General features: G+C 44.6%; 1 protein-coding gene across 2 annotated transcripts in view; it reads right to left on the bottom strand.

Annotated features, from left to right (window-relative positions):
- ANXA10 (annexin A10) overlaps positions 1-13,327 on the bottom strand; it is a 244,440-nt gene extending 231,113 nt beyond the window's left edge. Inside the window, exon 1 of one of the 2 annotated variants that reach the window (XM_029572067.1) lies at positions 13,191-13,327. In XM_029572067.1, the coding sequence (XP_029427927.1) occupies positions 13,191-13,208 (18 nt within the window). In that variant the 5' untranslated portion in view covers positions 13,209-13,327. Of the gene's footprint in view, positions 1-2,419; positions 2,573-13,190 lie in introns of those variants that run through there. The other variant, XM_029572125.1, reaches the window with a different exon arrangement.
- Between the last annotated feature and the right edge of the window lie 1,909 nt (positions 13,328-15,236).

Genomic DNA, 15,236 nt, shown 5'->3' with positions numbered 1-15,236 from the left:
CATTCAAAGAGTGGCGCCCATGTCTAGAGGGGGTACAACATTAGATAACTGTATACACAGACCACAAAAATTTGGAATATCTGCGTCATGCACAACGACTTAATCATAGACAAGCCCGATGGTCTTTGTTTTTTAATTGGTTTGACTTTGTACTCAAGTACCGCCCTGCTGACAAAAATACACGCACAGATGCTTTCTCAAGATCCTTCACTGCTGAGGATGTTCTAGATGTACTTCGCCATATAATCAACCCTGATAAAGTGATTCTTGCTACTACCCATTCTGTTCTAGCTGGGAAGACAGTAGTTCCTCGGACCTTAAGAAAGAAACTTCTTGTGGGCTCATGATGCTCGACTAGCCGGTCATCCTGGGCAAGCCCATACGCTGTCCACCCTATAGAGATAAAACTGGTGGCCTTCGATGAAGAAGGAAGTACAAGCGTACTTAGAATCTTGCATCACCTGTGCAAGACAGAAGCCTCCGGCTGGTCGCCCTTGGGGCCTTCTCTAGCCTTTACCAGTTCCAGAGGAACTGTGGATGCACATCGCATCTGACTTCATCGTTGACCTGCCAGTGTCCAGCGCAAACAATACCATATGGGTCACTGTAGACCGTGTCTCGAAAATGGCGCACTTCGTGGCATTATCTGGACTCCCATGTGCTCCAGAATTGGCTAAACTGTTTATACGGCATATTGCCTGCACGGTATGCCGAAGTATATCCTTTCAGACAGAGGCATACAATTCACGGCAAAGTTCTGGAGAGCTCTTTCCAAGAAGTTTGATATCTCTTTAGACCTGACGTCAACATACCATCCTCAATCTAATGGTCAAACCTATCTAGATAACATTTGAACTATTTCTTTTGTACCGCGCAGGCAAGCTACCCAGTAATCCTCCTGACAACTAGTCAGTCAACTAGTCAGTACCAGAATGTAATACCTTTGAAGTGCTGAAAATAGTGCAAAAAGCGGAATATAAATCAAAATAAAAAAATATATAAATACAATAGTCAACCAGCTATCTAATTTCCTACTAATCATATCTTCATTAATAATGACAGTCCTATCCCTACTCTCCTGGATACAAAGCACTGATTTCTAGCTGGTCATACATTTGAGTAGAATCTTATCAAGAAAGGATTCCTGGTCCTTTTTTTTTTCTAACCAAGAAACATGTTATGTCAATACATTTTAATTGCTCCAGAGTTTCCATACCTTTTCTAAACAACTTTGTCAAGGTTTTCAAGCCTTATATCAAATTTAACATGAAATTCCAAACAAAAAATTTCACAGAAAAGATAACTATAACCTCATTGAAATGTAACTATCTTTTTTGTGAAAACAAAAAAGATGATCAAATGTTGGTTTTCTAAAAATCCATAATTGATAAGCTGCTTTGCATGATGTTGCATTGCAGCAGCTCATTCATTTTAAATTTGAATAACATTTTCTGTGTAGTTCATGAAATTTTACTACTTGCAAATGAGCACCATTTTACAAATGCATTTTGCATGCTAAAATCTGAAATAGCGTGCTTAATCGCTAATTACAAGCTAATTATTCTGATTTTTGTGCACATAAAATTCCATTTGCGAAATGATGTGTGCTTTAGTACATCGACCTCAATGTCAGATCACTTAATCCAGAGCAATATCATTAATATAAAAAACCTTTTCATGTAATTAATTACAAAACCTAGGCAGTTTGCAGAATTACATGCCTATACTCATGCTATAAATCTGCCATGGGAAACTTGCAATTATTTTATGGCATATATCCTTCCATAAGATGATACTTGTGGAAGGTAGCTAAATAGAATTATTTAATAGCAGATGCAAAAATATACAAACCACCTTTCACTTAAAAAATCTTTTAGGTGATGCATACAATTAGGTAAATAAAATATACCAGCTCTGCAATTAATGCTAAATTAATAAAAGCCCTACTGCTGTATTGACTGGGAGCCTCTGGTTCTGACACAGAATCGTCTTTAAAATCAGAAGCAATAGAAATAAAATGCTTGCTCTATCTAATAAAATCAGTAAATAAAGCTAACATTTATTAAAATACAATCTGGAAATCATACTGTTTTAGAAAAAGATGTCTTTAAATATTAAAATTGTGGCAACAGTTTTGGTGCAAATCTTTATGTATTTAAAATGGCAACTTTTCTTAATGTTTCAGATTATTATTTCAATTTAGCTGTACACAAATTAAATATATCGCTGCAACATATTGTATTAACTTACCACTTGATAGCACAAAGAATGAATGAATACAAAAATGCCAGTTTCAGAGCAGAAAGCTAGTGGCATATTTAGGTAAAATATCCAAATTCTTGTTTATTTTGCATATGCTATATTTTATAAATAAATTTGAAACTGGCAATTCAATCGCATAAATAATTATTACACTCACATAGTCTGCATCATACATTCTGATGTGGATCTTCAACTCCCGTACAGATCAAAATGTTGCTCAGATTGAAACCTAACAAATTAGTGAACAGTCACAGTACAGCCTGCTCATCAACCACACTGAGCTTTTAAAAAAAAATAAAATAGAAAGGAACACCTGGTTTTTTTTTTCAAGCTGCTCATGCTGATTCCTAACTAGGGAGTACCTTCAACTGGGTTAGCCAGCTATCGCCTGAATGTTACACTCTTGTTCTGGTCTCAGCCAGCTCACAGGAGGTAGATGTTGACATTTGACCTAGATTTCAGAAAAGAGATATAGTTTAGAGAAAGGGTGGGGAACCTGTTTTTCATGATGGGCTTCATTAAGCACCATTGTCATGATTCCAGGCCTTGAGGGCCTCCCTCTGATGATGTAGCCAACCAATGATGCAGCTGAGGGTGGGGGCTTGGGAGGACTCCCTTTACATCTCTGATGATGCAGCCAGGAAGGAGGACCCTCTTTGAAAATGTAGTTATGCAAAAATAAAAAACCTTCGGTGAGGGAGAGATCTCACATTTAGTATAGCTATGGAAAAAGAAATGTTCCTGAATTAAAAAGAACTCAAGTGTTAAATCTCCACCTCATGCATTAACTCCCTCTACAATCAAACTAAAAATCCTGCTCTAAAGTACATAACTTTCATGAGATTCTAGATAACATCAATCAAAGGGTATCATTTCAAAAGAAAACAAATTATTGCTATAGTAGAAGTGATTGTAACCTATCTATCAGTATAAAACATGAAAACGGGACACTTGGCTCCTATTAGTCAATCTGAATATGTATGCAAAGAGTTCTGTTGCCAAACTTATAATGTTTTGTATTCTGTCTTATGAAGAAAACCCATCTGGTTTTGTTTTGCTGTGCAAACTAGTATACAAAATAATGGTGGTGTTGATAAATAAGTTGAAATGGAAGTGGTCACTGGTATCATTCCTGAGGATGTAAAATAAAGAAGCTAGCATATGTCAAACTTTTCAAAGTCTTTTGTTTATAACTTATACAAGAGAAAGGATATCTCTGATTGGCCAGGCTGATTATTAATTAATGTATTACAAGGATTTGTTACTCAGTTCCCTATTGGAGTGCTTGGAGCAAGATACAGGATTACTGAATATTTTATATACATAAAATAATAAAAATGCATGGCATGAAATACAATAATACAATAAGAATAATTCATAAGTGAAAACACAGGAAAAGTTAGCTATAAGGGTCTCTGCAGCAGTTACTCCCTGGACGCTAAAACAGTTTGGGACAGCCTCGGTAATGGATAGAAACTGACTTCAGATTATCTAAAGCATATATTTATGACATTTCTGCTATGGGCACACTTAAACAGTATTAGACATTTAGACAAACATTAAACTTTTCATGGACATCACTGGTAACATGAACTACAATAAGCCTAAAGCATTAGAACTGGCTGTTGTCAGGCCTTGAACTGCGGGGCGAGGAGAGGGGGATTTCTGATAAAATGGAAAGCTGGTACTTTGCCATATGAATCACTAGAGATAACTGATGAAAATAGAGTGATATAAATGGGGAGACTTTGCACTGAATCTTCAGGTGGAGTCATGGATCTTATTCCTGAGGAAATAGATTTGTTCCAGATTCAACAAAAGTAGGGATGTACAGAGGCAAAACTTCCATTTTGGTTCATTTTGTGGCACCAGAAATGGCATGAATAGCAAAATGCTACCAGAGGTGGTAGGACTTCTCCAAGGCACCATCAGAAGAGCAGAGCAATAGTAAAATTGGCCAGACTATACAAAGGCTCAAAAGAGAGGCAATGGGCACCAACAAAAGTGGAATGAACCTCCATGGCTCCAAAAGTGGGAAAAGCGGCACCAAGTATATCATGAGCAACTCAAAGCACCATGAAAAGGGAACAATGCATGAAAACAGGCAGGAAAAGTCCCAAGTCAGGGCTAGAGGATCAAAACAGCAGAAAAAGTGGCATGAAGATCCCAAAGAATAATGAGAGGCATAAAGCAGCCAACTACTGTGGCAAGAACACTCCAAAGCTCCAAATGAAGGGCAAAGGGTGCCAACCAAATTTTGGTACAAAGCCAGAAGCAGGGAAAAGCCAGACAAAATCTATGGAGGGGGCTTAATATCATATCTATATGGCATCATTAGGGGAAGGGGCTGGCTATATAGGCTTGGAGTTGGCCTTCCTCTTTGCTCTGTCTAATCTTTGGCTTATCAGTATCATAAGACTCCTCTACCTCCTCATTAGAGGCTAATAAGCTACTGATTAGAGATGCCAAATTCTCTTTACCCACTAGCTGTACAGTATGCCATGATTCAGAGAATCTAGGACACAATTCTTCTTCTGAATCAGTTTCTGCAAATACTGCCTCCATTTTCTAATAAATAGTAATAATGGAGGAACACAGGCTACATTTCTGCTACTTCTGCCTTTCACTGTGGTATAATCCATTTAAGGCTAAATACCAGATGAGACCAATAGTTATAGAAAATGTAAGGGGAGGGAGTTTGAAGACGAAGTCGAAGAGGGTATGAAACCATTATAGATAACTAGGTAAGGTCTGTGTAAAGCATCATATTGCTAGGTAAGACTATGAGTTAGCAAATACCCTAGTGGAAGGGAATTTTGAAAGAACCTCAAAGACAATTGGAGCAGAGGAAGGACTGTGCAAATGTACCAAGCATAGCCTGGAGCTGCAGCAACAACAATGGTGCTGGCAATTAAAATCACAAACAGTAGGTGCATAGCAATGTGTTGCACTCGGGGGCAGACCCTTGTACTGGAGCAGTGGAGAATGGCTCCCTGGTAGGGGCCAGGAAACAACTACCCCCAGGGGGCGGAGCATTGGAGGAGACAGAGGCTAGGATGAGCTTCACCACTGGAAGCCCAAGGTCCCCTCGGGAGGAACCTGTAGGGACCCGGGCCGCTTGGACTTAGGTGGGCCTCGTAGGGTCTCCTGGAAGGATGGAAGTCCGGCGTGCCCACAGGCAGAAGGGAGTGTGGTCAGGTTCGAGACTGGAGGTCAGATGGAACAAGGAGGACCAGAAGAGCGTAGGTGATGACAATGCTAGGAACATAGCCAAAATCTAGAGACATAGTCAAGCAGGCAGAGGTCAGAGTCCGGGAGTCCATCCGAGGAGTAGTCAGCAAAGCAGAAGTCAGGTTCTGGAGTGGAGGAATGTCTTCAGAGTCCGATTGGTTCTTTCAGCTTGACCACTGGCCTGTGGATGAGATAGGCCGATGTATAGCTTAGGGAAATATTAAACTTCTTCCATAGGGAACGCCAATACTTGGCAGCAAACTTTGGTCCCCAGTCGGAAATAATCTGCTTGGGGAGTCCATGAAGGTGAAAAATGTTCTTCAGAAACAGCTTCACCAATTCTGGGGCTGAAGGAAGGCCTGACAGGGGAATGAAGTGACCCATTTTTGAAAAACGGTCGATGATGGCCCAAATCATGGTATTGTTCTGGGATGGAGGCAGGTCAGTAATAAAATCTGTCGAGATGCTAGACCATGGCTCGGTATGTGCTGGAAGTGGTTGAAGTAAGCCCCAAGGCTTTCCAGTAGGTAGTTTCAGTTGGGCACAGATGGGACAAGAGTCCACATAGCTTCGGGAATCTTGCACATATTGGGCCACCAATAGTGTCTTCGCAACATCTCTAAGGCCCTGGCATGACCTGGATGTCCTGCCAACTTGGACGCCGGAGGAGAATGGCAAGATGATGCCGCGGCAGCCAAACTTCCATCAACCAAAGAGGGAGTCGCAAAAGAGGTAAGGTGGGTGAAGTACGGACGTCGGGCAGCAATGGTCACAACGGTTACAAGGTCTCCCTCGACAAGGACTGTGTTTTGTACAACAACTGTGTTGCACAGGAAGTGGACCCTTGGCCTGGAACAGGATTGGTGCTGCCCTCTGAATGGCCCCAGGGGGCTTCTGCTGCCAGGAGGTAGAGCACACAAGAAAACAGAGGCAAGCTTGGACTTCGCCAATAACAATCCGGTCTTCCCACAGGTTGAGCCCTTGGGTACCCAGACTGCCTGGACTTAGGTGGCCTCTGGAGTTTGCTTGGAGAGGTGACAAGGGAAGATGAGCAAGGAGAGTGTCCGAGTGAAGAGCCAAGGTCAGATCCAGAATATCAATCCAAAGAGCGGTCAGCCAGACCAAGGTCAGGTTCCGAGGAGTCAGACAAAGCATAGTCGAATCCAAAACCAAGGTCAAATTGGAACACGGAGCAGGAACATAGAACACTGGTAGAATAGTGAGGGCAAAGGCGATCGGCGCCATTTTGAGTATTGGTATCTGGCGGCCGGCATGCAGGAGGTCGCTCCTGGACCCCGCTGGACTTTTGGCAGGTCTTGTGGGGGTCAGGAGGCCACCCCAAGCTGGCCAAAAGTCCCTGTGGGTCCAACGGGGGTCCCGGAGCGACCTGCCGTCCGATGCCAGGACTCAAAATGGTGCCGATAGCCTTTGCCCATACTATGTCACAGGGGCTACCGGTGCCATTGGTCAGCCCCTGTCACATGGTAGGAGCACAAGATGGCACCAGTGACCATGTGACAGGGGCTGACCAATGGCACCAGTAGCCCCTTTGACAAAGGCTATCGGCGCCGTGATGAAACCAGCACCGAGGGTGTGAGTGAGTTCCCGGACCCCCCGCTGGACCACCAGGGAGTTTTGGTAAGTCTTGGGGGGGGGGGGGGGTCAGGAGGGTGGTGGGGGGGGGGTAAATGGGGGGGGGGTTTTAAATTTTTATTTAGGAGGCCGAATAAAACAGAAATCTGTTAAATACGTGGGGAGTCGCGATGCGTTTCGCCTCCCCACTTATTTAACAGATAGGACAAAATAAGTTGCAGATTACAAATAAGTGGAAAACGGATGCACACCTCTACTGGATGGACTGGGCCATTGCTTGCACTGCCGGAGAGGGTATGGCCAGCGGGACAGGAAGCGGCAGACGGGGCTTCTGGCCATATACCACGTGGAAAGGAGAGCTCCCTGTGGCGGTTGCCACGTGGGTATTGTGAGCAAATTCTGCCCATGGGAGGAGGTCGGCCCAGTTGTCCTGCTGTTCGTTCATGTAGGACCGAATGAAGGCCTTTAGAGACCGGTTTGTCCGCTCGACCTGTCCGTTCACCTGGGGATGGTAGGCGGAGGTTAAATTGAGGGTGATGTTGAATTTGCGGCATAAGGATCTCCAGTATTTCGCTGTGAATTATGGCCCTCTGTCCAACATGATCTCTTGTGGTAGACCGTGAAGGTGGAAGACATGGGTCAGGAACAAGCACCCTAGTTCGGGAGTTGAAGGCAGGCTAGGGAGCGGTATGAAATGGACCATCTTGGAGAAGCAGTTGATGATGACCCAGATCACGGTGTTCCCCTTGGAAGGGGGTAGGTCGACGATGAAGTTTGTGGCTAGGTTAGTCCATGGTTCTGTGGGAGCTGGAAGAGGCTAGAGGCAGGGGCGGGGCTGACGTGGAGGAGGACGCCGAGCTCCGGCATGGGGTGAGCTGGGAGGTCGAAGGCCCCGAAGATCCTGGGGATGCCACCACAGAGTGCCGCGGGCACAGGGCTGTGACTGCGGGAGAGGTTGGCCCGGGCCCTGATGGAGCGAGAGCGAGGTGAGCAGACCCAGGCGTGGGTCTAGTGTGAACGGGACGTGCAACAAACTGCATCAGGAGGGACCAATAATTGCAATTTTGCAAATGCTTGACTGTTAAGGGCAGGCAGTCTCTGATAACAGAGCCAAAGGTTAATAATATGCAGGCTGGATGTGTCAGGGATGTGTCAGGGATGTGTCAGGGAAAACAGCATTTCTTTTTATAAATGTTTTTACATCCAGTTTCTATCGCATTCAAAAGTTCAAACTGAAACAGAGTAGTGACACATCCTACTAAGGGGCAACACATGATGGCTGGATTTAGAGTCCATGCTACATGGTTCTGGAGGGAACCCTAGGGGTAGATTTTATAAATCTATGCCCGCGCGTACTTTTGTTCGCGCACCAGGTACAAACAAAAGTATGCTGGATTTTATAAGATACGCACGTAGCCGTGCGTATCTTATAAAATCCGGGGTCGGCACGCGCAAGTGGGTGCACATTTGTGCAACTTGCACGCGCCGAGCCTTGCGCGAGCTGCCCGTTCCCTCCGAGGCTGCTCCGAAATCGGAAAGGCCTCGGAGGGAACTTTCCTTCCACCTCCCCCCACCTTCCCCTCCCTTCCCCTCCCTAACCCACTCCCCCGGCCCTATCTAAACCCCCCTCTACCTCTGTCACGAAAGTTACGCCTGCTCGAGGCAGGCGCAACTTTGCACACGCCAGGCCGGCTGCCGCGCGCCATGTTCCGGTCCGGGGCTGGTCCGGAGGCCACGGCCACGCCCCCTGAATGACGCCGGGCCGAAACCACACCCACGGCACTGCCCCCGGATGACGCGCTGGCCGCGTCACACCCCCCCTGACACGCCCTCTGCTGACACGCAGATCGCGACACGCCCCCGACATGCCCCCCAGGAAAGCCCCAGGACTTACACGTGTCCTGGGGCTTTGCGCACGCCGGAAGCCTATGCAAAATAGGCTCGGCGCGCGCAGGGGCGTTTTAAAAAGGTTACGCGCGTACCTTATGTGCGTAACCCTTTTAAAATCCGGCCCCTAGTGTATGTCTCCTGGCATAAGGACCATTGCTGCAATGATCAGGGTAGGAACAGTGGGAAGATCTATTACAATAGGAGAAAATCCCTGGGTAGTTGTGAATGAAGGCTCATGACACCAAAAACCCAGCATTGGTTTTGAGTGAGCTGGAAGAAAAAGGAGACAGGTTGACTTATTGGGCTTCCAAAACAGGAAAGGGGTGACTGGAAAAAGGGAAGTTGTTTGCAGCAAAATGAAGACTGTTGGGCCATGTTGCTGAACTTATATATTGGATCCATAATGCTTGGTGTTGAGATCAAAAGTGTGATACATGTAATTCTATATGAGTACTGGAAGTACTTGGATATACTGACTTTGGACTGGACCTGATTGTGACTATAATGAACAGAATCTGCTTATGTCTACTCAGAAATTAAATTCCTGATCTATTGTGAGTTCTTTGAAGTACTTCAACTTGTTATTAAGAGACTTTGAACTATTCCGGCTCCGTGCCCTCTATGAGTTTGCATTTGAGTTTTAAACTCCTGTGCTAAAAGTTCTGCTAGGGACCTGAAACCAGCTATGGTGTAAATAGAACCTGACAGTTTTTCTGGGAACCTAATACTCGTCCTTCAGCTTTTGCAACTGAGTGGAGCACTTGTGAATGGCCCTCACTGTAGGAATTAATTATAAAACAAGAATGTCTTGGAAACTAGAAACTTGGTTGCTCCAAGGGAACTGTCACAGGTGCAAGCAGACCCAGTTACTAGTCAACAGTCCAGGTGAACTCCCTTGCAATCCCTTTTACTCGCACCATGCCATGCCATGAATTTCTGTTGTTTTCTTTGCTCCAGTTCAAAACCTTGCTTTTAAAGATTTTTTTTTTTTTTTTTTGGTGACCCTCATACAATTTATGTGCGAAGTCCGATAAGGAACACTGCAGCCTGTTGAATACCCTGCAGCGGCAGCTGCCACACCTTGTTTTTGCTTTTCAAAGATGCAAGTTGCAAGCCTAGATTAATTTCCTGTCAATCACAGAGCCACAATTGTGGAAACGTGCAATAATCTCAAGATGTCCCGCTGTTTTCAGAGCCATTAGATGGCACCAGGGTACTAAGGGTATGGCTTCATAAACTGAGACCCTTAAAGTTTTTGCAGGTCTTGTGTGGAGAATTTCTCGAGTCACTTGAGTTCTTTAAGACAACTATGTAAGCATCAGGAATGCACATTACCATCCAGATGCTTCCAAGGTTTTCTGTCAAATAAAGTGGCTTGCAAATTTTGAGGCATACTGTATTATTTAATTAACAAAGGCTCTCTTAGAAATGAGCTTATTTGCAAGCATTACAGGATGACCTGCAGCCTGATGGGAGAGCGCTGTAATGTTTGGCCAAAGAAGATAGAGAGGACTGGAAAAAGCCAACATCTAAGTATCAAAAGGGTCTCTCCACCCCCTCCTGGCAGGATCAAGAAGGCCTAAGAGGGGCTGGTGTATGTGAGAGGAGAAGGAAGGGAGTGAATGAGTGGGAAGAGAAACACTGAAGGGAAGGAAGGAGAATGAAAGTGCTGGGAGATGAGTGAGGAGGGGAAGGGAAGAAAGGTGACGTGAGGAGAGAAAGTACAGAAGTAAGGAAAGGGGAAAGGGGCATGAGTGAGAAGGGAGGGAATGGGAGAGTGAAATGAGGAGGAGAAGAAGGCATGGAAGTGAGTTGGAGGGAGGTGAGAACATGGTAGACCATGGCTGGGCAATTCCAGTCCTTGAGGGCCACAAACCTGTTGAGGTTTTAGGGTATCCTAATGAATATGCATGACATAGATTTGCATACAACTGAGGCAGAGTGCATGCAGATCTCTCTCATGCATATTCATTAGGGATATCCTGAAAACCAGACTGGTTTGTGGCCCTCGAGGACCGGAACTGCCCACCCCTGTGGTAGACCATAAGGAGGAATGTGTGAAGCATCCATACATACACATACACAGACCTTCCACTAGAGATGTGAATCGTGTGATCGATCGTCTTAACGATCGATTTCGGCTGGGAGGGGGAGGGAATCGGATCGTCGCAGTTTGGGTTTTTTAAATATCGTGTAAATCGTGTAAATCGAAAACTGGCACACTAAAACATCCCTAAAACCCACCCCGACCCTTTAAAATAAATCCCCCACCCTCCCGAACCCCCCCAAAATGCCTTAAATTACCTGGGGTCCAGTGGGGGGGGAGGGGAAGGGGAGGGCGGGAAAACCGGCACACTAAAACAACCCTAAAACCCACCCCATCCCTTTAAAATAAATCCCCCACCCCCCCCGAACCCCCCCAAAATGCCTTAAATTACCTGGGTCCAGAGGAAGGGTCCCGGTGTGATCTTTTACTCTCGGACCTCCGTGCGTTGTAGAAATGGCGCCGCCGCTACCTTTGACCTGTCATATGACAGGTCAAAGGTAGGCCGGCGCCATTTTGCGCAAAATGGCGCCGGCCGTACGGCAACACGATTCGACTGCAGGAGGTCGTTCCGGACCCCCGATGGACTTTTGGCAAGTCTTGTGGGGGTCAGGAGGCCCCCCCAAGCTGGCCAAAAGTCCCTGGGGGTCCAGCGGGGGTCCGGAACGACCTCCTGCAGTCGAATTGTTTTTCCATACGGAAAAACGATTCGCGGTAGGAGATCATTCCGGACCCCTGCTGGACTTTTGGCAAGTCTTGTGGGGGTCAGGAGGCCCCCCAAGCTGGCCAAAAGTCCCTGGGGGTCCAGCGGGGGTCCGGGAGCGATCTCCCTCCCCCTTCCCCCGATTTACGATTTTTTGACGATAAATCGGGGGAATTGTTATTGTATCGCGGCTCTAACGATTTTTGACGATTTAAAATATATCGGACGATATTTTAAATCGTCAAAAAACGATTCACATCCCTACCTTCCACTGCCCCAGGCATGTACACACCATCACCCTCTCAAGGAGTACATATATTATATATGCCACTCACTCCCCAAGGCGCATGCACATGTGTGCGCACACACACACACACACACACACACTCACACTCACTTTCACTCTCTCTTTCTCTCTCTCTCTCTCTCTCCCCCTTCCAGGCAGGCACACACACTCATTCACTCACACACACTATCCACTCCCTCAGCACATACACATACACCCGTCACACCCCCAACATCATGTGCGCACATGCACACTGTACATTTACCCTACAAAAAAACCATATCCTGGCTGTAGTGACTGAATGTTAAATTAATAAAAACCCTAAGGCTGTAATGACTGACACAGAATCAGGTATTTAAAACCAGGAGCAATAGATATCAAATGCTGGCTGGAAATATATATTTAAAAGGCATTTCTTTACAGAAACAAGAACAGCACATATACGGTAGTTTTCTGGGCAGAAATATTTAGCTAAATGTAGTGAATCTGTTTAGTTATATTTTAATTCAGAGAGGTAGTGAAAGAAACTTGTCTAGACTAGAAAATATATCAATCTGATTATTTTAATATAAAGTTGGTTGTGTGTTAAAAGAGCATTTTAGAAGGCTATATTATTAGTGGTATTGCAAAATAAAAAAAAACCATATACAATATTGAATATTCGATTAACCCACAGTATGGTCCTCTATTGCCTCAAATTATACCAGAAGGTATTTGGTGTCTAATAAATACAATAAATAAATAGACAATTATTCTTAAAATGCCCCTACAATGTATTACAGCTAACATTTACTAACATACAATCTGGAAGTAATATTATTTTAGAAAAATACTTGTTCAAAAATTAATATACTGTGGGCAACCATCTTGCTGAAAATCTCCACTATATTTGAAATGCCAGCTTTTATTAGTATGTCAGATCAGTATTTCAATTTACCTGTACACACATTAAGTAAAACTCTGGAAAATTATGCTTGAACTTACCAATTGATAGTAAAAAGAATGAAAGAATACACAAATTAAAAAAAAAAACAGTTGATTTTGCGTTTTGAGAGCAGAAAGCTTGTGGCGTATTCTAGTCCTGAATGTAAAATATCTCGTTTGTTTTGCATATATGTTCTAAATCCTTTAATTCAATTTGAAAGTTACAATTGAGTCGCATAAATAATTATTACACTCACATAGTCTCCAGAATACATTGCTGATGCAGGTCTTCACCTCCAGTACAGATCAAAATGTTGTTCAGAATGAAATGTGACAAATCAATGAGGTTAATACCTATTGCTTCTCAAATATCTGACTACCAAGAAATCAGACAAGAACCATCCAGTCACATTGCAGCCTGCTTATCAATCACTTTGAGCTCCTAAGAAACAATAAAATAGAAAGGAACACCTGTTTTTTTTCTTATTTTTACAGATACACATGTGTACCGAACCATTACTCATATGAGTATAAGAAGTATTATTACATTAAACAAACACACTTACACTCAGCAACCTACCTCTCCATGTTTGTTCAAGATATGCAGGACAGCCAATCACTGAAGAATGCATAATCTACTGAACAAAAAGCAATGTTAATAATTAACATTTGACATTCAGAGCCTGATTCACAAAACTTTTTTTCTCATATGTACAGATTTGGGGGGAAAAAAGCTTTAGTGAATGAGGCTTTTAGTCTATTGAGCATGGCAGGTGGATCCAGGTCTCTCGTAGGGTTGTGCATTGAAAGGGACCCCCAAATTAAACAAATCATATTAGTTTCATTAGTTTTAAAATGAATGATTTCTATGAACCATTAAACCATGGCTTCATAGAAATCCATGGAAGATCAGCAGGTATGCAGTTAGGGTTGATACAAAGTATAGCGCAGCCAGCTAGCAGACTTGGGTAGGATGGACAAGTTGTCAAGAAGACAACAGGGATGACATATCCCAGTGAAGCATTGCACCAATAAAACCTATCACTGCACACAGTATCTAGTAGCGTTGATCTTGAAGACTGAGCATGTCTGAGATTTGCTGTACATTCCTTCTGAATTCCTGGATAACTTTCCCCAAACAACATCTTGGCTGCTGCCCATTTTAGATTGCCACTGAATCAGTCACACAGTAGAAAAAATCAGCCAGGTACTGCATCAGAAGCTCTGTGTCAGGCTTGTGTTGCTGCTCTTTTCTTCCTTTGTGGAGGCTGTAAGCAGAGTGTGGAGAGTTGCTTGCAGAGCTGCTACTGATATTGTTTCTGCCTGGGCAATGGGCAGTGTGGGCAATGGGCACAAGGTGAAAGGGCAGAGACAAGAGGCATACCAGGCTGTGTTGTGAAGCCTGTCTTTAAGCTCAACAGTGTCAGAACTGGTACACACACAGGTGCATTTTAAATCCCCTGCGCGCGGGGAAAACGGGGGTTATGCGTGGCTGGGCCTTACGCGCGCTGCATACATTTTAGAAGAGGCCAGGCTGCGCACATATCCCCCCCATTACGCACACAAGAGCCAGGCCTCTATCAAGGGGCGGACTCAAGGGCGGGGAGGGGCGATCCAGGGGGTGGGACGGGACAGTCATTTGCCGCTGTGTCACGAGATCGCGCTCCGGCAGCCTGACGGTGCACACAACTTACACCATCTCAGGAGCTGGCATAAGTTCCAAAATAAAGAAAATAACAAAAGGTAGGGCCTTCAGAGGGGTCGGCGAAGAGAGGGAAAGAGGGAGGGAGGGTTGGTTGGGGGGGGGGGGGTAGTAAAGTTCCCTCCCAGTCTGCTCTTTAATTGGAGGGGACTGGGAGGGAACTGGGGGAGGCCCGATCTCGTCGCCGCCCATAAACAGGGCAAATCTTCCCCCTGCGCTCGCCGACCCGGATTTTATAACATGCAGTCAGTGGACATACAATCAGTTATGGTACCAGTGAGAAATATTAAATCAATTTAATATCCAAACCCCCAGTGACAGAATCAGTCATGTCAGGGATAGGGCATTGCACAACAGGTAAAGGAAATGTTTCCAAAATCGGCCAGGTTTTCTCCTCCCTGCCACCTATTTTACAGCTCTTTATTTTATTCTAACTCCTCTGCAATGATCCCAGCTTAGTTTTCACGCCCTATTTTTGGTTTGTTGTTTCCACTGGGATGTTTTGACACCAAACAAAAAAACTGAAAGAATGACAAAAGAAACAAATCTTTCTTTCTATGGACTTGCTGCCTCATACCTTCACACCCAGCTGCCATACCAC

The sequence above is a fragment of the Rhinatrema bivittatum genome, chromosome 1, assembly GCF_901001135.1.
Source record: "Rhinatrema bivittatum chromosome 1, aRhiBiv1.1, whole genome shotgun sequence".
In the NCBI taxonomy this organism is placed as follows: domain Eukaryota; kingdom Metazoa; phylum Chordata; class Amphibia; order Gymnophiona; family Rhinatrematidae; genus Rhinatrema; species Rhinatrema bivittatum.
This window is presented reverse-complemented; position numbering and strand designations above follow the sequence as displayed.